Genomic DNA, 26,462 nt, shown 5'->3' with positions numbered 1-26,462 from the left:
GATTCCTCTAGCAGAAGCCCTACTAATACAAAAGACATCCCTCACAGGAACAATAAAGATCAATTCTAAATTTTTGTCTCAAATTTTGGTCAAGCAGAAGCTCAGCACAGGTGAAACTGTCTATGTAAGAAAAGGAAAGTTGCTTACTTGTGGTTTCAAAGAGAAAGCAACTCGCAAGCCAGTTTACCTTTTGACAACATATGCTCATGCTGAAAATGTCACATTGCAGACAAGACATGGAGAAAAAATCAAGCCTAAAGTCATAAATGACTATAATGTTGGTATGGGAGGTGTTGACCTGTCAGACAAAAAACTTTATCATTATGCTGCACAAAGGTCAACCAGGAGATACTGGAAGAAAATTTATAGTAATCTTATAGATGTATCAGTTCTAAATGCTTATATTATCTATCAGCAAAATACTGATAGGCCATTCAAGAGAGATGATTTTCTTCGTGACATTATTGAATGTCTGTCAATCCCGGATGCTGCATCTTACCCTCTCATTCCACAGTCGCCTGGTAGCCGACTTTCTAATTCACCAGGTCGTAATCCTATTCCTGTCAGTTCACCTGGTTCAAGCCATGTATATGCTAGGTTAGATGGTTGCAAGCAAAGATTATGTGCAGTTTGTCCCAAGCGCTCGAAGCACTGGTGTCCTGGATGCAATGCTGGCATTCATGAGCAATGCTGGCCAAAGCTGCAACATTACTTCAGGGTGAAAGGTCGTCCTAAGAGGAAACATGAGGACAATGATGAACATGAAGACTGTCAGTAAATTCAAGTCAATAATTGTGGCTACTTTTGTGAACTCACTTGATAATTATGAATGTTGTAATATTTTTGTAAATCTGCGTTACCAAATGGTGAAAAAGTGTCACTTGATATGTTGATATATATTTTTTTTACCACGCTATCACTGAATAGAATAATCTTTTTTTTTTAGGAATTTTTCAAAATTACATTCTTTACAAAATTAGCTTTGTTATAACAAAAAGGAATAATAAGTTTTGTAATAATCCAGCTTCAAAGTGACTTTGATTTTTTTGCAACTGTGATTTCTAAAGATATTTTTTTTTATATCCAAAGTAATTAAATATGTATCAAACAATAAATGCCCTATTCAAAAAGCTCATCTTCTTGCGGTTTCAATGATACCAAATACTTATATATTAGAGTGAAAAATATATTATTTACAGATTTTTTTCCTTTTTTCTATAAATATCAATAAACTGTCGTCGTCTTTTGGCGGCGAGGCCCGTCGTCCTTCGTGGGTTAAAGGACGCGCATGAATGGCTGAGGCAAGGGATGTTGACATTCCCCTATCAAGCAGGACATTGCCCCTAGAAACTGACCACATCTACATATGGTCAGCATCCAAGCCCCCTCTCCACCTAAGCTAGGACCAAGGACGGCCAGGCAATGGCTGCTGATGACTCAGCAGATAGACCTATAGGCTCCCTCAAACCCCCCATCCTTAGCTCACAAGGGTGGTGAGGTTGCAGTGACCAAAGAAACTAACGAGTTTGAGTGAGACTCGAACCTCAGTCTGGCATTCACCGGTCAGGGACATTACTGCATCGGCCACCACAATCCTTTTTCTTCTGGGAACCTAGCCCAGCACTCTCCATCAACGACTGGGTTAATGCATGAGGGCTATCCTTGGCGCTTAATACCCCTCTTTCCTTTTTTTTTTTTTTTTTTTTTCACAAACGGGGTTTCTTCGTTTCCTGAAGTTTTTATTTTATCTGGCACGTTCGCGGACATTCATCACTCTTGAAGATACTTTCTTCACCTACACTTCATTCCTACTACAGAATGGCTTACGTGCTCTGTGCCTCAAGGACCAGGCTACTGCTTTAACGATACATTCTCCCATGTTTCACGTATAGTATACGAATACCTCGCGACCGTTTTTTATGGATAAGAACTGCGCTAGTTTAACAGTCTCTGGCAGAAAAATTGGATCTCAGTCACGGTTGTGGAGACAGGTCCCTTGAATCTAGGCATTCTATGATCTATTACTGACTTCCTCTCGAACTAGTACTGGATGTAGCCCTAATAGTTTCTGCACCCCTGTTTGGGGCTGAAGTATTTTGTATTTTTCTTAGTTACAAGACCTCGAGTTGTTTAAGTTACATATTCCTCATCAACGACCCCTCTCAGCCCTTGACCAATGGCCAAAAGGGATGGTATGAAGGTGAGTGTCTTCTTCCTACTTCCTCCTACTAATTATGTTTACCTTGTTAACAATTCTAAAGTCGTTTACTCCTGTTTAAAGGACTCTGGTTTGTATAGCTAGGAAAATGCAGATTATGGATAACTGGTTTTTATTAGCGATAATAAAGAAGGTTCAGCTTGGTGAAACTATTTTCAAATTAGAATGAGAGTAATGTGTACCAGCCTCTGAACATGATCCTTTGTATTACAGTATTTTAAACATCTGACTTACCCAGTAGTTATATATATAGCTTTATGTCCCTGACGTCACGGCAGAAATTTCAAAACTCGGGGCAATCGCCGATTGGGTAGCCAGGTGTACCACCAGTGTGCCCTCTAGCCAGGTACCTGGAACCATTTCAGTGATTCCTCAGATCTTCCCTGCCACCGCACCGGCGACATTGTTGGATTTTTCACTCGCTGTAACCTGTATAATTGCAGTTATCTTGGTGATGTACAATTTACTTTTGGCTTTTGCTTGTTTGATTTTATTTTGACTGACAGTTAGTGGTTGGAATATGATCGCTATGTTCGTAGCTTGAAAGGGGTAGGATTAGGAGTTTTTTCTCCTTACTGTAAAACTAACAAACCTACTCTTAAATATATGATGACGGAAGGAAATCATTCCGCCAACACTATGACGTCACTAACGTGACGTAAACTACGTAGTATGACTTGCAAAATTCGTTTCCTTTTCTTGCAAGGAATGAAAAGAAAATACTAACATACAAAACAAAAGTATTCAAGTTTTATAATGCAAAAGGAATATAATATTTTTTAAGAAACATTTGTCCTATTAGTATACTTTCTTTCGATAATCATCCATCTATTTTCAGAGATTAAATAAAACTAGCGTACAGTTAAATTTACGCTAGGACGTCTGCTCGGGCGCTAACGCCTCTCGTTTCCTTTCGCCGATCGACATTCCTTCTCCCAGGGTCTGGGAAGCTTGGAAGGGGTCTAGGGCTAGGAGAACGACAGGTACGAGCAAAGGCACCCTCCACTGCACTGATTTAGCACTGAAACTTGCACTTTTAAACTCTCTCAATCAGACCATAATTTAGACCTTCCCGCTGCGAGAGATTTTACTCTTTTGACCAGGGCTTGAATGAGAATGCAATAGGCTATACGATTAATAATAGTATTCCCAATATCAAAAAAAAATAAATAACGATACAAAGCAATTTGTGGGACTGTATCGATTGTCATGAGTTAGTACTCATGACAATCGATACAGTCCCACAAATTGCTTTGTATCGTTATTTATTTTTTTTCGATATTGGGAATACTATTATTAATCGTATAGCCTATTGCATTCTCATTCAAGCCCTGGTCAAAAGAGTAAAATCTCTCGCAGCGGGCAGGTCTAAATTATGGTCTGATTGAGAGAGTTTAAAAGTGCAAGTTTCAGTGCTAAATCAGTGCAGTGGAGGGTGCCTTTGCTCGTACCTGTCGTTCTCCTAGCCCTAGACCCCTTCCAAGCTTCCCAGACCCTGGGAGAAGGAATGTCGATCGGCGAAAGTTAGCGCCCGAGCAGACGTCCCCTCGAGCGTTCCTGTTAACGCTCGCCCTCGCCATGGGAAAGGCTAGGTCAAAGTTTTATCTTCGCCGTCAGATGACGTGTGTCCAGCCTCTTTATGAGGGCTGGTGTCTTACGTATTTCCCTTCCTGCTAGACAGGAAGAGAGTAGCTCGTCATGACGCCGAGCGTTTAGATTCTAAACGCCACGATGCCAACCGTCAGAAAGAACACCGAGCGTTTAAAGAGTTGGACTACTTAACGCCAACCGTCGAGTAGTTGGAAGTCATGACACGTAACGCCAAGCGTCAAAGCATTGGACGGCAAGCTACTAACGCTGCTGTGAGAGTTAGACACGATGTTTGACACTGAGTGCAACTTCTAATGTCTCTCTTGTTGGACGAGCGGGGCGTCTAGATCGCGAACATCATAGTTCCGAGCGTCTAGATCGCGAACGTCATTGTACCGAGCGTCTAGATCGCGAACATCATAGTTCCGAGCGTCTAGATCGCGAACGTCATTGTACCGAGCGTCTAGATCGCGAACATCATAGTTCCGAGCGTCTAGATCGCGAACGTCATAGTTCCGAGCGTCTAGATCGCGAACATCATAGTTCCGAGCGTCTAGATCGCGAACGTCATTGTACCGAGCGTCTAGATCGCGAACATCATAGTTCCGAGCGTCTAGATCGCGAACATCATAGTTCCGAGCGTCTAGATCGCGAACGTCATTGTACCGAGCGTCTAGATCGCGAACATCATAGTTCCGAGCGTCTAGATCGCGAACATCATAGTTCCGAGCGTCTAGATCGCGAACATCATAGTTCCGAGCGTCTAGATCGCGAACATCATAGTTCCGAGCGTCTAGATCGCGAACATCATAGTTCCGAGCGTCTAGATCGCGAACATCATAGTTCCGAGCGTCTAGATCGCGAACGTCATTGTTCCGAGAGTCAAGCGTTTGAACAACGTGACACCGAGCAGCGTAATGGTGATCCTCTTGCTCAACTCGAGCAGTTAGACGTGACGCCAAGCGTCAAGCAGTCAGACATGACGCCAAGTGTCAAGCAGTCAGACGTGACGCTGAGCGTCAAGCAGCCAGACTTGACGCCGAGCGTCAAGCAGTCAGAATCGGACGTCGTGATGACGCCTGTCGAACCGAGTGTCTAGATCGCGGACGCCTTAGTTCCGATCGTAAGGATCGCGAGCGTCAAGCGTTGGAACAACGTGACGCCAGACATGATGATCTTGGGCCCCTTGACGCCAGAAATCGGGGCCTGAAGGAGTTGACTCCTGATATCCAAGACGTCTCTATTTCGGTTAGAGCTTTGTCGGAGGAAAGGATCGACGATCATCTTTCCCCTACTGAACTGTTAGAGGAATTCTCGGAAGGAGAAGATCCTAAGACTCTTCATCCTTCGGTTGACCTAAAGAAACTCATGAGAGTTTTTACCGAAGAGTTTCCAGATTATTTTGTGCCTGTTGCTCCTCATTCACCGCCTTCAGAATTTATGCTAGGGAAGGCGTCGAAGGAGGCTTTTTACAAAGATGGTTCTGTCTCGATCATCAAAGAGAGCTTTGAGTATGTTGGGAGACTGGATGCAGTCCATAAAGGACCAGGGAAAGACGTCTTTCACTTTTCTCTTGGCTAGATTGGCCTCCAGGTCTAGTGTGTGGTATGAGACGGGAGAAGTTCTCGGCTTGGGAGTTCCTGCCTCTGCCTAAGGAGACTTTTCGAGTCTAGTAGACGCTCCTCGTCGGATGGCCATGAGAAGGACCAAAATACTCTGGTCAACGTCAGAGCTTGATCATGCTATCAAAGGCGTCTTCAGAGCTTTCGAAAGTCTTAAGGGACAGTTCCAATGAGTTGGCAGCCCTTTTCTCAGTGGGGGTTCTTCAGAATAGAGCCCAGATGTGTTCTTTTCTGTCCATTGGGGTTACACCCATTCCGAAGTCAGAATTGAGGTATGCACCCTGTTTTCTTCCTCTCTTTTTCCTCAAGAATTGGTCAAAGAGGGCTCTTCCTCTTTAGCCCAAAAGGCCACACAGGAATTGGTGTCTAAAAGAGCAAGGAAGGTTCTGCCTACTTCTTTCTCAAGCCACACAAACAACTGTAGGAGCCAGACTAAACAACTTCTGGCAACTTGGGAGAGGAAAGGAGCAGACCTTTGGTCCGTCCAGTTACTAAAGGCGGGATTCGAAATCTTTTTCTTAGGGAAACCTCCTGTAATAGTAACTCCGATAGATCTCTCTGCCAGATACAGAGAGGAGTCAAAGAGACAGGCTATGCAACATCAAATGTCTTTCTTATTGGAGAAGAAGGCAATAGAGACCAGTCCTGGATGTAAGTGCTCTTAACGCCTTCGTTCAGAGGACAAAGTTCTCCATGGAGACATCGAAATCAGTCCTAGCAGCAGTAAGAAAGGACGACTGGATGGTCTTTTTAGGCCTCCAGGATGCTTACTTCCACATCCCCATCCATCCGAACTTCAAGCAATACCTGAGGTTCGTGTATAAGGAGGAAGTTTTCCAGTTTTGGGCTCTTTGTTTCGTCCTAAGCACCGCCCCTCAAATAGAGGGTGCGTCTGTTAGGACCTGTCGTTCTTCTAGCCATAGACCTCTTCCAAGCTCCCCAACCCCTTGGAGAAGGAATGTCGAACGACGAAAGGAAATGATAGGCATTAGCGCCCGAGCACTCGTCCCCTCGAGCATACCTGTTGACGCTTCACAGGACGCTCGCCCTCACCATGTGAAAGGCGAGGTGAAAGTGTTTTCGTCCTCCTCGGATGACGCAGCGCCCAGACGGGGCTGGCGTCTCGCATCCAGACCTCTGAAGAGGAAGACTGCCTCTGTCATGACGCCTCAGGCTCCAGGTTGCAACCATTGGAGCAGTCCGGAGCGTGTCTTACTCAGAGCTCTTTCCTACAATTGCTGCCTGGAGGATCTGCAAATGACGTTGTGCTTATCAGAAGAACTGGGTCTTCTGATAAACAGAGACAAGTCTCAACTGACATCATCCCAAGAGATCATTTATTTGGGGATGGAGATTCAGAATCAAGTTTTTTTTCGGGCTTTTCCGTCGCCTGAAGGACGGAGCAAGCCCTGTTAAAGCTTCTTTACTTTCTAGATAAACGGAAGTGTTCTGTGAGAGAGTGGATGAGTCTGCGGGAACCCTCTCCTCGTTGGAGCAGTTTGTCTCCCTGAGAAGACTGAATCTTCGCCCTCTTTAGTTCCACCTCAAACACCATTGGAACAAGGGAAAGGAAATAGAGTAAAAATGCATCCCCATTATGGAATCCGTAGAAGTTGCCTTCAGTGGTGGATCGATCCAGTCAAACTTCTAGGAGGTCTTTCCTTGGAACTGAGGCATAAACCAGAAGGAGCTGTTGGCCCTCAAAAGCTTCGAAAGGTCAGTACTGAACAGAGTGGTGCAGGTCAACGCCGACAACACTACGGCGTTGGCCTACATAGCTAAACAAGGCGGAACCCACTCAAGGTCTTTTTACGAGACTGCGAGAGTTCTTTACTGGACAAAAGAGAAGAATGTAACCCTTGTAACAAGGTTTTATTCAAGGGGAAAAGAACGTGATGACAGTGTGTCTCAGTAGGAGAGGTCAAGTTCTGTCCACAGAATGGACGCTTCATCAAGAGGTCGGCTAAAACCTGTGACGGATTTGGGGTCGTCCTTGTGTAGACCTGTTCGCAACCTTGAAGACGAAGAGGTTGGAGACATACTGCTCCCCAGTGCCAGATCTCAAAGCAGTCCACATAGATGCTTTTCTTTTTAGATTGGTCTCACCTGGATGTGTATGCATTCCCTCCGTTCAAGATTGTACATAAAGTGACGCAAAAAATTCGTGTCACACGAGGGAACCAGATTGACACTTAGCCCTCAAGAGAGTGGTTCACAGAGGTACTAGAATGGATGGTGGACACCCCGAGAAGCCTTCCATTAAGAGTAGATCTACTCAAACAACCCCACTTGGAAAGATACCATCAAAACCTCCAAGCTCTTCTTCTAACTGCCTTCAGACTATCGAAAAACTCACAAGAGCTAGAGGTTTTTTGAAGGAGGCAGCTAGAGCGATTGCAAGGTTTTTTAGAGAATGGTGCAGAGTCACCTTTGTTTTCTCTTCCAGTACCTCTGTGACTCAGATTGCTGACTTCCTGTTATACCTTAGAAGGAAACGTAGGTTTTCATCTTTTCCATCAAGGGATACAGGAGCATGCTAGCGGCCTTCTTCAGGCATAGGAACTTGGACCTTTCTAATAATAAAGGCCTACAGGATCTTCTCAATTCCTTGAGACATCTAAGGAATGGCACCAGGAATCACCAGCTTGAAATCTGGATATAGTCCTGAAGTTCCTAATGAGTGACAGGTTTGAGCCCTTGCACTCAGCCTCGTTTAAGGACCTCACTATGAAGACACTCCTTTTGGTCAGTCTGGCGACAGTTAAAGGGGTCTGTGAGATTCATGCCTTTAACAAGAACATAGGCTTTAGAGATAACAAAGCTATCTGCTCTATGCAGCTAGGTTTTCTTGCTAGAACGAACGCCCTTCTGAACCCTGGCTCATGGCTTTTTGAGATTCCAAATCTTTCGGATGTGGTTCGTGAGGAATTGGAGAAGGTCCTGTGCCCAGTAAGAACCCTGAAGTTCTACCTGGAAAGAACGAAAGAGTTACGAGACAAGTCAGAAGCTCTGGTGCTCGGTCAAGAAGCCTTCGTTACATATGTCGAAGAATGAGCTATCCTTCTTCATCTTGCTCTTAATAAGAGAGGCTCATTCTCATTATAGTGAGGCAGACCTCAAGCTTTTGAAGGTCAAGACACATGAAGTTAGAGCTGTGGCAACTTCCGTAGTCTTCAAGCAGAATAGTTCTTTACAAAGCATTATGAACACAACCTTCTGGAGGAGTAAATCTGTGTTCACCTCACACTATTTGAAACGTGTCCAGAGTCTTTATGAGGACTGCTACACTCTGGGACCATTCTTAGTAACGAGTGCAGTAGTGGGGGAAGGTTCTTCCACTACATTCCCGTAACTTAATACCCTTTTCTTCTCTTGGAACTCTTGTATTTTTATGGTTGTTCGTGGAGATTGAACGACAATCTTCCACAATCATTGATTTTAGTCAGGTGGTCAGTTTGTTCCTTGAGAGCACCCGGAACAAGGGTATTGGAGGAGGTTCTGTCACATAGAGGTTTTTAGACCGGTTTGACAGCTCCTAGAGGTCTTCAGCCCCATGAGTGGATCACTGGATCTCGTAAGGAAAGCGGACATAATGAAAGAATTCATTGAAGTCGGCTTCCTTATCAGGTACGAACCCTTAAGCTTTTTTATCAACTCTTAAGTAAATTCTAACAATGTTGGCTGTCTCTGACCCTCCACCAAAGGTGTCTATCAGCTATATATATAACTACTGGGTAAGTCAGATGTTTAAAAATTATATTTTCATAAAATAAATTTTTGAGCATACTTATCCGGTAGTTATATATAATTTAATTCCCCCTCCCCTCCCCTCTAGAGACCTATGGGCATGGAAGATCTGAGGAATCACTGGAATGGCTCCAGGTACCTCGCTAGAGGTCGCACTGGTGGTACACCTGGCTACCCAATCGGAGATTTCCGCAAGTTTTGAAATTTCTGCCGTGACGTCAGGGACGTAAAGCTATATTTATAACTACCGGGTAAGTATGTTCAAAATTTTTTTTTATTATGTAAATATCATTTTACTGTATTTGAATGAACTGAAAATGGGTGAAAGAATCTTGCTGGAAATGTTTTAAATTTTCTGCTTTTGAGTAAATGTTGGTATTCAGTAGGGTAAAATTTGAATTCTAATTATTGGCTTAATTTTCAGGTTGAGTTGGTATAAAGACCCTACCTTATTGAGTCTCTTTCTCAACTAATAAAAGTTGCAAGTTTTCTCGTAAGACAAGTTCCTCACTTGTCATTATGGCAGCAAGGGTAAGTTTACACTTTTAAGGCATTTTTTTAGATTGATTGTGTGCTGGTTTTAACTTCCAGTCGTATAGTGAAGGAAAGTAGTGTGTTATACAAGCCCAAAATCAGCACAATGTAAATGTACTTATAGAGTATATACAAGATTACAAGTTTTAGGAGTACAGTATCTTCTGAAAATGGACTGGTTATGGATGTTGAAGATTGGTAATAAGATAGTTGATGGTTATTAGGATGGTGAGGGGATTGTCATACCATGCATCATCTAGCCACCTTTTCTTCATCAATCAGTGTGTATGGATGTGATACCGGTGCGCTATTCCCCGACTTTTCACCATTGAAACTTATTCCATTGCTTTGGTACTGACTTTTCATTCACACAATAATAGGAGAAACTGTAAAAAGAAAGAGAAAACTTTCTAATTTCAAAGTAAAAAGTTATTTCAATAAGAAAAAGAAAACTTTCTAATTTCAAAGTAAAAAGTTATTTCAATAAAATGCAAAGCAGACTAGCTTTCTTTTAGGTTATTCTTATAATTGTGCATAATGATTGGTTTGTTTTGAAAAGCATTTGGGTGGTTAGTTTATCTTCGGTCTCTGTAGACCCCATTTGTACTGTACATTTCTTTTTGTAGAGGAAAGGTGTGCATCCCTGCATACCCTACTATGAGTGGGCATCTGGGTCCCGCTCCCAATGGGAAAGGTTTGGGAAGGAACACAATTACAGGTAGATGGTGCGCTGTAGCCATTACTTGAGGGTCTTTACAGCACATGTCAACCCCTTGCCACCCTTAGTTAATATCCCCTCTAGTTTATCTCTGATTTTGCTTCCTTTCTTTCTTCTTGCTGTCCAATCTCTTGTAATTTTGACCTCTTAATGTAACTCGTGTTTTTACCATAGATGCACTTGGCCACCTTCACAGGTCCTAGTGTCTGGCTATAGAGATAACCAAATCTGTAAATCCACTTTAGGAAGCAGTCTCCTGTGTCATTGGTGATGAAATTATTTCAATGATTCTTAACATTATTCATTTGCCATATGCTGTGAATGCACTGTTTGATAACAAGCCACATGAAGACGAGAGTCTTAGAGTGGATTTTATGAATATTCTGTATAGTAACTGGGACCAGTATAAGCATAGGAGTGGTTTACATTACTTTTTGCTTTTTCTCAGTAATGGACATCCGCATTTGGTTTTAACACTAAAAAGTAATTTGAGTGAATTATAGCTGTTATAGGATACCTTCTGGTTAATTGGGGCTCTTAAGTTTTGTCTTGATATTTTTAAGGTATGTCCTCTTATTCTTCTAGGTAAAATTTAATTTTCAATTTATATATATATTTGGTACAATATTCTCTGTGACCCACATTCCACGGCATAGCCTGTGGAACCTAATTTTATCCGCCAGACGCTAGGTACGATCATTAGTGATCATTATTGGGGGTGCAGATGTTGCCTCTCGTGTGATATAGGAACAGAGATGTTAAAGACACAGTCTTATAAATGCAATTATTATTATTATTATTTTTATTATCATCATCATTACAAGCTAAGCTGCAACCCTAGTTGGAAAAGCAGGATGCTATAAGCCCAAGGGCTCCTACTGGGAAAAATAGTCTACTGAGGAAAGGAAACAATGAAATAAATAAACTACAAGAGAAGTACTGAACAATCAACATTAAATATTTTAAGAACAGTAACAACATTAGATTAGAACTTCCATATATGAACTATAAAAAAAAAAGAAAGAAAAAAAAAAGAGGAAGATAGATTAGTGTACCTGAGTGTACCCTCAAGCAAGAGAACTCTAACCCAATACAGTGGAAGGCCATGGTACAGAGGCAATGGCACTACCAAAGACCAGAAAACAATGGTTTGATTTTGGAGTGTCCTTCTCCTAGAAGAGCTGCTTATCATAGCTAAAAGAGTCCTTCTACCCTTACCAAGAAGAAAGTAGCCACTGAACAATTACATCACAGTAGTTAACCCCTTGAGCGAAGACGAATTGTTTGGTAATCTCAGTGTTGTCAGGTGTATGAGGACAGAGGAGAATGTGTAAAAGAATAGACCAAACTATTTGGTGTTTGTGTAGGCAAAGAACATATTAGACATAACCAGAGAGAGGAATCCAATGTAGTGATGTTTGGCCAGTTAAAGAATCCAATAACTTTCCAGCTGTAGTATCTCTCAACGGGTGGCTGGTGTCCTGTTTTTTACGAAAACAGCTTTGAGTTGTGTCTGATGAACCAAAATCTGTTGGTGCCAGATTTCCTTTTCCTCCTCCTGTCCCAACTGTCTCTGTTTTGGGAGATAATCCTACTTATGCTATTGCTGACTTCAGGAAGTGTCTCCCAAATGTTAGATCATTCTCATTGATTTTTAATTATTTAAAGGTTGAGATAAATAAATGGTAAGTAGTTTATCCCAGTTCATAGTGTTATTTTTTGCCTCATCCCTCTTAATGAGAGAATGCCAAGACAAAGTCGCTTGGCTTCCATATGGAGAATCTTACCTTGTGTTCAACCCGTTTATCCTCCAGAGCTTTCCAACTTCTCAAAATGGAAGGAGTAAAAGAATTCACTCTCTCCCTTATATTACCTATCCCCATAAGATAGTATTTGTCCAACAATACCCTTGATGATGTGCCAGAAGTTAAAATATTAGCGTGGATAATCCCCCACCCTATAACCCAAAGTTGCTGTGTATGGACAACATTATCCGATCCTCTGGTAGCACAAAATTTTGTTTTAACTAGTTAAGGTATGGTTAGTAGATAGGGCAGGGATTTAAAGGGGTCTTCCTCTGTTTTGAATAAGTCTGTGCTCTGAATGGTAGTGAATAGGCCTTTTTTAGAGGATGTTTATCTCCATTCCCTTGTTTTCTCTTGTCAGAGCTACCAACCATGTGATGTAAAGTGTAGGTCTTTTGAATGTGAAGGTTTTCTACAGAAGCTTATGGTGCAATATGTCAAGTTAGTTTCTAATAGAGTTTGTGATAGGGAATCAAAATGTAAGAGAAAAGAATACTGTTCTGCAAGGTAAATCGGGAAAGTTCATATCAAGCCAAACTGGTTGATAGGCGTAGCAAAGTAGAGATTTGTGATCAAACAGTGCATGAATAGCTGGATGTTAGGTAATCCCCTGCCCTTACCTGTTCTGCCTTAAAATCCTTAGACTAGCATTTTCCAGTGAAATTATCTTAACTCAGAGCATTACAGAATCTATTTCCTTTTCTTATCAATATCTCAATTGGATCCAGTATCTTTTATAATTATAATGAAATCCTCTGTCTTGTGTATGGTCTTTCGTTTGAAGGGTATTGACCTTTCCTCCTTGTGGGCGTTATCTATGCTCATGAGGAGCTCTCAGAAGTCTTACCCACTCTGGGACCTGCGGCCCCCAAAATGGGACGTGACCATCGTTCTCAAGGCTTTGCCATGTACTGTACTCTATTTGAGCCTTTGTGAAGGTTGTCAGCCAGAGATTTGACCTGACTGTTTTTGTTAGCCTAAGCATCAACGAAGAGAGTAGGCGAGTTACACAGTCTCTCTTGCTTAGTTACCCACACTGAAGGGTGGAAGGAGGTCTCCTTTAGTTTTAGGCCTGGCTTTTTAGCCAAGACCCAGAGCCCGTCTGCATGATCTCCAGTTCAAGACCTTATCCAACCCCTCTACATGAAGTGCCGGATGATGATCAAGAGGAGATGATTTTGTGTCCCATGAGGTCTCGGCGGTGCTATCCGACACCTCAGGCCTGAGTATTGATGACTCTTCCTTAACACTGATAGGACCAAGAAAGAGGTGTCAAGGAACACCATTACATGTCTTTCTGGCTTGGTCAGGTGATCCGCATAGTGTATGCCTTGACTGATTAGAGGGTCGAGGTACGAGATATGTAGAGTATAGGCCCCACCTTAGCCTTCAAAAGGAACATTTTAGTTGGCCAGGTATTAAAGGCTGTTTTTTTAAAATGCCAGACCACCTTCACAGCCTTTTACCTTTGAGAATATTCTCACAAATCCCTTGACACCTTTGTGCGTGGTGCTGTGGTGGCTCCTCAGGTAGTTATGTAACCAGCCCAGCTTCCACATTGGACAGGAAGCATTTGGTCTATGGTAACATAGAGATGTATGTCTGGATTGAAAGATTGAATAACTGGCTCTTAGTTTTTCTACCCCTTCTCTTAGGAATGAAGAGGTCAAAAGCATGACGTACTGCATCTGTCTTGATGCTTGTAAGCAACACCTCTGAGCTCCATTCTTCAGATTTAAAGAAGTACAGTACTGTATCCTCCCTAACGAGCAGAGAACGGTGGATTTTATACCATCCCATTGATTATCTGACGCTAGATCAGGGTTTCCCAACCTGAGGTACATGTACCCCTAGAGGTACATTTTTCCTCTTCAGGTAGTAAATTGGATCTGAGAGAATAGCCAGCTAAGTGCAATACATGATGTAATCTGCATTGAGATTGAATAATAAAAGTATATTGTTCCGTAACCGAAATACAAACCACGCTATTTACATTGGGTTTACCTTTTAGCGCAGCTGAAATGGCGAGCCATTAGAATTTAACGAGGGTGTATTACCCCCGCGCTAGTTAGCGGGGGGGTAGCGGAGTGGTAGCTAGCTACCCCTCCTCCCCTCACACACAGGTGAATGCTCACTTTCACTTTTGGCTCGGACTGGGACAGACGTCTCTGTCTTGGTCCTCGCTTGGCAGCCATTGTTTGTTTTGTCTTTACTTAATCGCTTACTTTTCTTTTACTCAATATATATGTAAACATGTTTTCATGTTTGTATATATATTTTCAGAGTTGTGTGTGTAGTGTACGATAGTCTCCGTGGAGTCCCCGGCAGTTAGGCCACCTCGGCGTAATTTTATGGGTTGCGATCGAGTTTGACTTCGGTCTTTCTCTCTCTCTCTTGAGGTCGTTCACCCTTTTACTACGTGTTACTACGCCCTTGTAGCTTCCTTCCCGTGTGGGGGGGTTGCTACGCCGTACGTTTTGTCTCAATTAGTTTATGAATCTAATTGTAGTTGTTTATTGTCAGCTTGTAGAACGATTCCTTTCGGGGTTTTCGTTCTTTCTTTAGTATTCATTCTTTTTTAAATTACATAATTACATAGTTTCATAATTATAATTGTTATAATTCTATTTTGGTTACAGCTCTCCTTCCGTGAGTGTAGGTGGTTGTGAGGGCACGTGCCTGTTGTGTAATTCTTGTTTCCTTTCCCTCGGGATTCCTCTTCGGAGCCTTCCCGGGGGAATGAATGTGTACTAATGTTTTTTTTTGTTTTTGTTTTTTTACAGATACCGATCTAGTTCGTTTCTGTAATATGGCTACGGTGTGAGCTGTCTTGTGGAGGCCTGGGGATTCGGCTGTTGCTGCCTCCCTTTTGGATTTTCGTCGGGCGTGTCTCCTTCTACTGGAAGTACTCCCGTGACGATTGACAGCTCTCCAGTTCATTTTAGAACTCAGGAGGCTTGCCTCCTTGGGTGGGAAATTTTCCTTCCGAGGGAAGTTTTTCCTGTCCAGGCTTGAGTTTTTCCCCTTTTGGGGGGTTCTTCTCTTGCCTTTTTTTCGTGCGACTATGCTCCTGGTGCTGAGCGGTCACACCAGCAGTTTCGCTCAAGGGGCTGGGCAACTGCAGGAGCCCATCTTCGGAGGATTGCTCCTTTTAGGTCACTGGCTGACCAGTCTCTTCTACGAAGTGTTTCTCTTTCGTTCGCGAGAGAGTACACTCATAGAGACTCCTCTTCGGAGGATTCTTCTGCTGCTGTTGCTGTTGGCCTCCTTCGCCGTAAGGCTCACCGTCCGCCTCGTCGTAAGGGCCTCTCATCTCCCTATAAGGGGGCTAAGAGGCGCCTTTTTGAATCTACGTTTGCAGCCTACAACTCCTTCATCCGCCCTGTTGCAGATGGATAGCAGTCTGACGGGCAACGGTCTTCCCGACGGACAACGGTGTTCCCGACAGACAACAGTCTTCCCGACGGACAACGGTCTTCCGACGGACATCAGTCTCCCGGCGGACAGGCACGGTCTTCCGGCCTGCTCCTGCTCAGTGTTAGCGCACAGGCGCTTTACTGCTTATCAGCGCTTCCTGATCGCTAGCGCTCTCCTGTTCGTCAGCGCTCTCCTGTTCGTCAGCGCTCTCCTGTTCGTCAGCGCTCTCTTGCTCGTCGGCGCTCTCCTGCTCGTCAGGACTCTCCTGCTCGTCTTCGCCCTCCTCGCCAGCGCTCTCCTGCTCATCAGCTCTCTTCTGAGTGTCAGCGCTCATTTGAGGATCATCGCCCTGCGGTCTCTGACCATCCTACAGTTCCTGCTGAGCTCCCTGCTCGCCATCAGTCTTCTGACCCTGTGGCTTCGCGACATCGTTCAGCGTGTGTGTCAAAAGCACATGTTCGCCAACGCGCCTGCGATCTTCCTGTTCCTGCTCGTGAACGCGCCGCGCCACCTATTCCTTCACAGGATCTCACGCGTCGACCTCCTGCTCGCCAGCAGTCACCTACGCGCCAGCGATCACCTGCTCGCCAGCATTCACCTGCTTTCCAGCGCCCACAGGCGATTTTAGTATCGCCTATTCGCCAGCGTTCTCCCACGCGTCAACGATCGCCTACGCGCCAGCGTTCACCTGCTCGTCAGCGCGCTCAGGCGATTTTGGTATTGCCTATTCACCAGCGTTCTACGCGTCAGCGATCACCTGTTTCTCGGCGATCTCCGGACCGCCCGTGTGTGTTACAGCCTGCGCGCCAACGTTCTCCAACGTTTCGTCAGCCGGAGGTTCTAAAGGGACATGGTTCGCCGGCTACTAGCTCGCCATCGTGCGATCGCTCACCGGCGCATGCTGCTCGCTTACGCTCGCCAACGCGTCGCCATGCCACAACGCGCCATCGCCTACCTGCGCGTCAGCGCTCACCAGCTCACCACCGATCTCCTGTTGATCCACATCGCCAGCGGTCTTCCTCAACCACGTGGCAGCGCGTTTCCTCGCCAACGCTTGCGTTCGCCGCCTCGGACACGCGCTCATTCACCTGCCCACCCTCGCGCCCACTCGCCTGCGCGCCCGCGCGACCATCGTTCGCGGCGAATTCCGCAGCAGGAACGCGTGTTCCTAGACAACGCTCGGGATCGCCTCCACCCAACACAGGTTGGTAGTGCAGGACAAGGATACTACTGAGGAGAGGTTAGTACATCATTCTTCCCCACCTTCTTTTCAGGCAGGTACTGTGGGGTCCACTCCAAAGGATCGCCCGATCCCTTTCCCTTTAGTGAGGATTTCGGACTCTGTGTCCTTGGAGCAACAGACTTGGTTTGGTCCTCTGGCGCGGGCGTTAGTGAGGGTTATGAAACCAGCACTTGCCGACCAGGGTGACAAACCAACGGCTGTCTCTCCTACGCTGAAGAGAAAGAGAGGAGTGGACTTCGTGGTGACTTCCCCCAGGGCGAAGTTGGTTCCCAAGAGGTCGGTCGCGAAGGCCCCTTCTCCTGCTCGAGGGCTTTCTCCTTCTCCCGTGGACGGGGCCTTTCCGTCCTCAGGTGAGTCCAGTGGGGCCGTAGTCTTCCCTTCGGCACCAAGGGGGGAGACTTCGCTTCATGGAGGAGAATCATCTCGTGAGGAAGGGGCCCCTCGAATCTCTTTGTTGGGATCCTGTATCCCTCCCAGGAGGGAATCCAAGGACGCCAGGACCGTCCCGAAATCCTCCTCAAGGATTCGCCAGGAACCCACGACTACCCGGGGGAATGTCCACGTTTTACCCCAGGAAGAGATCCCTGGGGCAGGAGACATAGCTGCCAGCCCGCGGGGAGGAGAACAGCAGGAATCCGAGCATACCTTCTAGCAGGTCCTAAGCCTGATAAGGCAACTTAACGGGCTTATGGATCCAGTCATCGCCCCCCGTGAAGGCAAAGACACGATCTTGGATGAAGTGTCTGACGTTCGGAAAGCCCCGAAGTCCAGTGCGGCTCTGCCCTGGTCTCGGGCTCTGAAGAGTGCCAGAGCTAGGGCCATCCTTGAGAAGAGTTTGTTTGTGCCCAAGGACAGGGACTTAGACAGCGGCTGTGCGGAGGAAGTCGACTTCCGTTTTCACTCCTCCAAGGCGCTTTCTTCCAGACTCTGCAGGGCTCCAGCGCCTTTTTCTTTCAGCCACGTCGGCCTAAGTTATCGGCTACGACAACTGAGACAAGGTGTCCAATTGCAGTTCCTCCTGTCAGGAACAGATGGCACGGGAGGCTCCCCCGGGGGGGGGGGGGGGCATAGTCCTAGAGGGAGCGGCAGAGTTCACGAACTCTAGGATTGCAGGTTTCACGCTGGGAGGATGCTTAAGGTTACTCATCCAGATGACAGCTTCCCGATGCCCATTCCCGCACGATCTCTGTGATCAGCCAAGGATATCGCGCCTGCCGTCTCTGTCAGCGAATTCAGTGTCTCTGAACCTCTATGCCATAGCGTCGGCAAGAGTTGCCCGGTTAGGCAGAATGATCCATACCTTAGGCAAAGGTCCTCCATAGGATCATCGACGGCTTCACCCCCGGCTTCTTCAGTCGATCCTTTCTTGTAAGGAAGGGTCTGAGACGGGAGTTCCGTAGTCGACCTCTCAGCCCTGATCAAGTTTGTCGAACAAACTTCGGCCAGCGTAGAACAGCAGAATCGATCAGACTGGTAACGAGGCGACAGGACTCCTTAAACCCTGGATCGGAAGGACGGGTACCGACGGGTACTTTCAGTTTCCATTCCATCCATCTTCCAGGGAGCTCGTGGAATTCAGCCTAGACTGCAAGTATTCCTGCTTATGATGCAGTGTGGCGATCCCGCCGTGGCATCGCAGGTTTTTTTCCCCAGAGAACTCTCCCTGCTTTCCTCATGGCTGCTCAGGTGCAGGCTTCCGCCTCCTTCACTTTTTGGAGGGCTGGTCAACTCTGGTAGGCTCGGGTTCGACTTGCTTCAGCGCCGGGACAAGCTTCCGGAGGCTTACCATGAGTGTGGGTTCATGGTATTTTGCCAGGAGCCTTCTCTTCTTCTGCCTCAACATCTGGAGTATCTGGCCATGATATGGAGTCAACGGCCTTACCACGTTGGAAACCCCGCTTCTCGTTCGTCCAGCGAGGTTAAGCAACGTCGGTTCTGGTCGGTACTTGGATGGGTGACCACCTGGGGATGGCCAGATTCTGTTGCCACATCCTCCGAGCCTTCCCTTCAGTTGACTGTGGCAAGGCTGAGGAGAGTCGCAGTACCTGTTCTCAGTCAAGCAGAGCTTTCAGCCCTACCTTGGAACGTTTCCTAGTTCTCCTTTCCTCATTGACCCGTCTATAGTCCGAACGGTCGCCTCAGGATAAGTTCCATGTGGGGCGGTCCAAGTTCCGGTGGTTTCAGGCAACAATTAACCAGACTTCCTGGCCCCTGTGGGACCAGCGGAACTATTAGACCTGCAATGGGTGTTGACCTATGGAACCGCTTGATGGGAGTGGATATTCTCGTCCTTTCCCCACATTCTTGATGCTGTTCTCTGACTTGTCAAAGACAAAGGGGGGGGGGGGGGGCATGTTCCGGTCCAGGCCTATGGTCAGGACCTGAAAGATACCTCTCCATCATTCAGGCAGGCTTAGGGGCCGTAGTCTGGCCCCTCTACAGATCCTACAGCTCCTGCCGAGTCACTCCGTGCGCTTCGACTTCATGATTCTGGCGTGTTCTAACTAGCAGGGGACGCATTTTCACACCTTCACATCTTGCAGTAGAGATACCGAGATGATTGAAATACTCTCAATACCACCATCGGCTCTCTCATTCCAGGCAGAGGAATATTCTCTCCGACTATCCGAGCAGAGCCTCGTAGAGAGAGAGTACCTGGGGGTCTTTGGCCTTGAGTAACCAGCAAGTCCTGGTCTGGGGGACCTAATCACGACAGCTTGGAACCTCAAGCTTCCGCTGTTCCTCCCCCCAGTCTCAGACCCCGAGACTCTGGCAAGATGCATTCCGGTGATGGTGGGACAACTTCGACGCCTGCGTCTTCCCTCCTTTTTGTCTGTGGACAATGGGTCTCAACAAGACCAGGTTGTCTGTCAACCTTTCAATGGGAGAGCTCCACTGGGACTATGCGCAGAACGGTTTCTGGACCCTCTGCTTCCCCTGACGGAACTCCCGGGAGAGCTTCTCCCACGGCGCAGACTACTCAAACAACCACACTGCAACATCTTTCCCGAACCGGGGCGTCGCTTCGGCTTCATGCCTGGAGACACTACGCCTCCTCCTCAAGAAGAGACAACCCGCTACAGTCGCGGGACGGAGATCGCGTCATCTGCGATAGTCATCCGCAGGGGTCTTCCAGGCAAAGTGAAGAGTCTTCGGTGGTTGGTGCCGTGGGAGATATACCTCTTCCCTTGAGGCCTCTTCTCCAGCAATAACGGTCTTATTGCCTTTCGGCGGGAGGAAACTCCTTTCCGCTCTCGGCAATGAAGCCTGTCGCTCAGCCTTTCCCTGACCTTCAGGCTTAAAGGAATAACTTTTTCCTGCCCGCTGGATCTTTCCTCGCTCATGCGAAGCTACGATCGTCCCTGCCCTAGTCGGAGGAAGACCTCCAACTTGGAGCATGGCTCGGACTTTTTAGTCCCTTAAGAGATCTTCTCAAGACCCTTTACGACAGGCCTCGGATTGTATTCCGTCTTGGGTCTCCTGCTCACTCTGGCCGCGGCCAGTGTGTAAGCAATCTTCTTGGTCTCGTACGACTCCGCCCTTTCTAAGGAAGAGGGGAGGCAACATTCAGGTTCGCTCCTGAGTTGTTGGCTAGACTCAGAATCTTGGGTTCTGGAGAGGGAGGTCTCAACCTTCCGGACTCACCAGTGGTAGCTTATACACCCCCCCCTGGAACCCCCCCAAGCGGCGGCGCGAGCCCTAAACCACGCCCCCTTGGGCGGAGTTACCAGAGACGAGCGGGTTGACTCGGCAATGGAAGTCACATTTCTGAAGTTGACTTCGGCACAGAACGTTCTCCTCTTTTTCCCTCCCGCTGCTCCCAACTTTTGCTGATTTTCATTATCCTGCACTCAGCAACCAGAGTAATATCTCAGCCCACGGCTTAATTATGTCTAGGCAAATTCTTACCTCCGCGGAGGTGCATCGGCTTAGCGAAGACTCCAGCGGAGAGGAGAACGTAATCAGTAACGAAAAACGCACACAATCGACTGCAGATAGTGATATGCCTTCTAATTCTGATATCGTAAATATGTTACTACAACAGAATCAAACTCTTATGCAAATCATCCAGAAAAGGTAAGGTTTTAAATTCTGTTTACAACGAAAACGTCATATGGAAAGCAGCTGATTTAGACTAATGACGTCACAAATGCAAATGGCGGCCCCCATACGTAAGCTTGTTATGATTTGAATGCTTAGAGCAGGTACTTCCGAACATAGCGTAAGTAGCTTAAGCAAAGCATGTGCATGATTACTACACGATTAATCGGTATAAACAAACTAAATACTCCAATTTTTATATATTACAAAATTATAATTAAGCACACAAAACAAATTGCTTGCCTGACACATTAAAAGCACGCGCTTAATAGGCAGTAGGCTAGACCACAGGTAAGTTCGAGCTTACATTTCTCGCTTTAAACCTATCGACACTAGCCTAGGCCCTGGGGGGCTATCTGATAAGGGTTACATATGAGGCAGGTCTAGTTTATTAATAATAACAGATTTAAACTTATCATTCACTTAAATATGGCACTGAATTAACCTAAGAGGGCTATTTGAGTCGTGAACCCCATTGCCTGACTTCAGCCTTCTAGGTCCGCTGCTGTCCATATTTACTATACCTGTTGAACAAAATTTCAATTATTCTATGGTAAATAAATCACTGATATTAAACATTCATCTCGGCAGAAGTGGTTCACCTGCTAAGAAGAATGAGGCTCCCCCTCCTACTAAGCGCTCAAGACGATCACCTGAATTACCTGAAAGTGCAAATTTAGACCTCTTTTCCTTTTATAATAATGGAGACGAAAGTGATTACGAAGATTTCAACCTTCTTACCTTCAATAAACCCATCCCTTCATATATTTCCACCAATTTCAAAGCTGAACCATCTTTTCATAGAGAAGGGAAAATTCAATTGAATAATTCACTAGTAGCATTAACTTTCAGTGAAGGCCATAGTGATAACCGGGATAAATTCTTTGTTAGTAGTCAAAATAAGGAGTTCTCAGACTTTTTTAAATTAATACTCCAAAGTTGAATTTCTGGCCTGAAGGTAAGGTATTTGATGACAGTTATAAGAGAAAATTTTTCTATGACATTGAAAATATTAAAATGAGTATTTCTGCCTTTCAAGGGCATGCAGCACTGGCACACATTGTATACCCCTCCAAAGTAAATGACATTGATTTTTTGTCCAAAATTATTATTGGTCCCCTAAGGAGGAGCATAGACCTCATACAAAATTTGATAAGAAATTTCAGAAGCAGAGCACTTCCTAGATACCTCAAGGAAGAAGTAAGAGATCTTATAATCAAAGCAGACATTAAAGAAGTTTGGAATTTAACTGAAGACCAAAAATCAGCCATTGCTGCCTGCTTTCACAAAGGTCCCCTCCTCAGAGGAGGGGCAGCAAACTTCAGGGGTAGGAAATTCAACTTCGGGGGCAGATTTCAGGGAAGAAGGTTCAGTTTCCTCAAAGGTAACCCTAACTTTAGATTCAAGTCTCAGCCACTTAGAAGAGGTAATAGGCGAGGTGGGTACAGGGGGGGGAGGTCACAAAATGGACAAGCTAATAGTTCAGGAGCCAGAGAAAAGAAAGACCCTAGAAATTGAGCCATGCTCCGCACCAGTTCAAAGAGAAATTTTTTCAGCACCAGTATTTTATGCACCAGTTGATAACGATGTTTACTCTGCACCAGTTAATAATGAGCTTTGCTCAGCACCAGTTAATGAGCTTTGCTCAGCACCAGTTAATTACGAGCTTTGCTCAGCACCAGTGGTTAATGAGCTTTGCTCAGCACCAGATAATAACGAGCTTTGCTCCGCACCAGACCATCATGACATTGGGCCAAATGCTATAAATCAAGATAGAAGTAAAGAGACCTCGCCTTTGGCCTCAAAACCAATGAATAACTCCTCCCAGAGCCCCCCAGAGAATAGGATAGGTAAGTCATTATTGATGAATATTGATAGTTGGAGAAAGCTTCCTAATGCCTCTTTTGCTTGTAAAATTATCAATGAAGGGGTGAGAATTCCGTTTAATAATAAACTTAAAGCCCAGAGGTCATTAAAAAGAACAGGTAAAGATAGATTTTATTCAATTAACAAGCGTAAAATATTGGAAAGTGAATGTGACAGACTGCTAAAACTAGGTGTCATAGAGCAGATTCCCAGAACTTCCTTTTACTACTCCAACCACATATTTTATAAATTCAAACCAGATGGAACAGTACGACTAATCTTTGACATGAAAGTGCTCAACACCATGATTAAAAAACCTTCTTTTACCATGCTCAAGGCCAATACTATATTTCCCTATCTACATCTAAACTCTTGGGCCTGCAAACTAGATTTAAAAGATGCTTATTGGCACATTCCATTACATGCAAGTAGCCAGAAATTTCTAACCTTCAAACTAGGTAAAAGGAAGTTCAAATGGACTGTGATTCCCTTTGGACTAAAGACAGCACCTTATATTTTTTCAAAAATAATGTACACAGTGATCAAGTATATTAGAACCTCATATAACATCTTAATATTCAACTATCTTGATGACATTCTCATATTAGCAAAAGATTATGTAAAATGTAAAAATCACATTCAGCTAGTCATTAAGATCTTGTCAGACTTAGGATGGAATATCTCACTTAAAAAATCTACAATTGAACCGACTCAAAGAATTGAATTTTTAGGAGTGCATTACAATATGATTAAGAAAACTATGAATCCCAGTGGGAAAAACATAGAGAAGTGTGTCGAATTAGCCAAAGCTTTCTCCAACTCTATTAAATCCGACCTGCATTCTTATCAAATGTTAATCGGAGCTTTAAATTTTAGTGCATCCTATACAAGCTTGGGAAGATTCCATCTTAAATATCTCCACAGGTACCACAGTTATTTTAATTCAGGGTACAAAATCATTCCCCACACCTTCAAAAAATACCTAAAGCCATGGGAACAGAGACAAATGTACAGAGAGATTAACATTCCAAAACCACAGATAGATGCAGAACTTTTCACTGACGCTTCCAACCAGGGTTGGGGAGGTGCATTAGTAATAGCGGGTAATATGCTCTCAATAAATGGAACTTGGACAAATGAAGAATCCTCCCTTCACATCAATGTAAGAGAGTTATTAGCTTGCTTCTATTCTTTGGAACACTTCATCACAAGGTTATACAACAAGGTAGTCTTAATACATGTTGATTCAAAGGTTACTAATTGTTGGATAAAGAAACAGGGTAGTATCAGAAACAAGTTAGCCCATGAACTAGTCAGGAAAATACTTAGTACCATGAAGGATCACAACATACAGATAAATTCCAGATGGATCAGGGGAGTAAGTAACACCATCGCAGACTCACTTTCCAGGGACCTGGGTTCCATTCACACAGAAACTTCCCTCAGTGACAGTCTATTCTCCTTAATCTGCTCTGACTTCAATTTCACCCCAGAAATAGATCTGTTCTCAAATGGTTTCAATACTAAGTGCAAAAAGTTCTGTTCATCTCTTCCAAATCAAAAAGCCATCAGCAATAATGCACTTACGATTAGCTGGAAGGGATCAACACCCCTCTATGCCTTTCCACCAGGATTCTTACTACACAAAGTAGCTTTTAAAATCAATAAAGAATGCAATAATAATATGCTTTTCTGCACCATATCGCAGGGGACGGAACCATGGATTCCATTAGTGAAGTCAGTCGCGAAGCAGCACAAACGATATATTGTGAAGATCGAAGACTACCAGATAGTTCTCAAGGATTGTATCTCACCCTCAGCAAAGCTCCAATCAACTTTGATCGCCTTCAAAATTTAAAGGATCAGCTCCCTAACGTCTTTCCTCCTGAGATTTGCTCCAAAATTGCTGTCAGCTTGAGGGACAGCTCCTTGCACAAGTATGAAAACCTATACAACATTTTTAAAAGTTTCATTCACAAGGAGTATGGAAGAGACAACAAATTTCCCCTGTTAGCAATTATTTTATTTTTCAATCACCTTATAGACAAAGGTCTGTCTTACAACACCCTGAAGAGCTACAGAGCAGCTTTAGGTCCTATCTTGTCAGGCTATTTCCCAGGTTACTGTCTTGCAGAGGACAAATATGTCAAAGCAATGATATCGGGAGTTAATAGAAGGAAACCTAGAAATTCTCACCAGTTCCCTGGCTGGGATCTAGACAAAGTAATTTCATTTCTCAACACCACGAAAGATAACTCTACCTTACTACTGACACAGAAAACCTTGTTCCTAGTAGCCTTAGCTTGCCCTTTAAGAGCTAATCAATTTAACAATCTCAGCATTTCCAGGAGCACCTTCACCCCAGAACACATTGTCTTACGGAACCACCCTTCCTTCATGGCCAAAAACCAAAAGAACAACTACACGCCAATAGAGATCAGCTTTAGGAAGCTTCCTAACAGACCAAAAATATGTCCAGTCAGACAATTGAACTTCTATTTGGAATACACCAACAAAGTCTGTATGGAAAGGAACATAGACAGGAAAGACCACATATGGCTAGATGAACACTTCAAGATAATGTCTCTACAAAAAATGAGACAACTTTTTAGGGAGTGCATTTTCAGAGCCGACCCAAATGCAACTAAACAGTCAACGAATTTTCACTCTATAAGGGGGCAAGCTTCATCAAGACTGCTATACAATGGAGTATCGATACAAGAAATCATGTCCAGAATGAATTGGAGAAGCGACTCTGTCTTCAGCTCTTACTATGCTCTCCTCGGCTTACAGGGAGCTTTCGATGCTGTGGTCGCTGGACTTCATCTTCAAGCCCCCTGAAGCATCTGCCTAGCTACCACTGGTGAGTCCGGAAGGTTGAGACCTCCCTCTCCAGAACTGTAAGTTTACTTGTGAACGAAGGTTCTGGAGTGGGAGGTGAGACCTTCCGGACTCAAAGTCTGGGTCACCCTCCAACCCTTCCCCCGTGAGCCGAGGAGACCATGTACAGTACTTAGGAGGGAATATTCTAACAACTTCATAATTCAACAGAGTAGGCTATATACAAGAACACACACATACAATCACTATTATTCCACAGAAAACAAACTAACTGGAATCTTTCAATATTCATATCAACCAAGAGAGCACAAGAAGATTGAATTTACTAGTAAAAAGACCTTTATGTCCAACAATTTGCACCTTCACAGTAATTCCTTCATAACTTGCACTACCAAGGTAAGCTCAACCACTTCTGTGTTATTTTTTGTTCTATTACAACTTCAAAAATGTGACTTCCATTGCCGAGTCAACCCGCTCGTCTCTGGTAACTCCGCCCAAGGGGGCGTGGTTTAGGGCTCGCGCCGCCGCTTGGGGGGGTTCCAGGGGGGGGTGTATAAGCTACCACTGGTGAGTCCGGAAGGTCTCACCTCCCACTCCAGAACCTTCGTTCACAAGTAAACTTACAGGTCCCGGCCCTTCGGTCCAATTCCTTCAAGATTTCGAGTCTCCATTCTGTATCTGATGTCCCAGGACCTTCTCTTTCTTGCCAGTAAAGGAATCGAGAGGTTAGCTTTGGGAACAGCTGCAGTTTGTCCTCAGT

At 44.9% G+C, this 26,462-nt stretch overlaps 1 protein-coding gene and 1 pseudogene across 2 annotated transcripts in view; both read left to right on the top strand.

Annotated features, from left to right (window-relative positions):
- LOC137645606 (cobalamin trafficking protein CblD) overlaps window positions 1–26,462 on the top strand; it is a 79,463-nt gene that overhangs the window by 15,765 nt on the left and 37,236 nt on the right. For both annotated transcript variants that reach the window (XM_068378404.1, XM_068378403.1), the window contains exon 2: window positions 9,602–9,708. In XM_068378404.1, the coding sequence (XP_068234505.1) occupies window positions 9,697–9,708 (12 nt within the window). In that variant the 5' untranslated portion in view covers window positions 9,602–9,696. The remainder of the gene's footprint in view (window positions 1–9,601; window positions 9,709–26,462) is intronic.
- LOC137646208 (5S ribosomal RNA) lies at window positions 18,763–18,882 on the top strand (annotated as a pseudogene).

The sequence above is a fragment of the Palaemon carinicauda genome, chromosome 8, assembly GCF_036898095.1.
Source record: "Palaemon carinicauda isolate YSFRI2023 chromosome 8, ASM3689809v2, whole genome shotgun sequence".
Taxonomy (NCBI): domain Eukaryota; kingdom Metazoa; phylum Arthropoda; class Malacostraca; order Decapoda; family Palaemonidae; genus Palaemon; species Palaemon carinicauda.
This window is presented reverse-complemented; position numbering and strand designations above follow the sequence as displayed.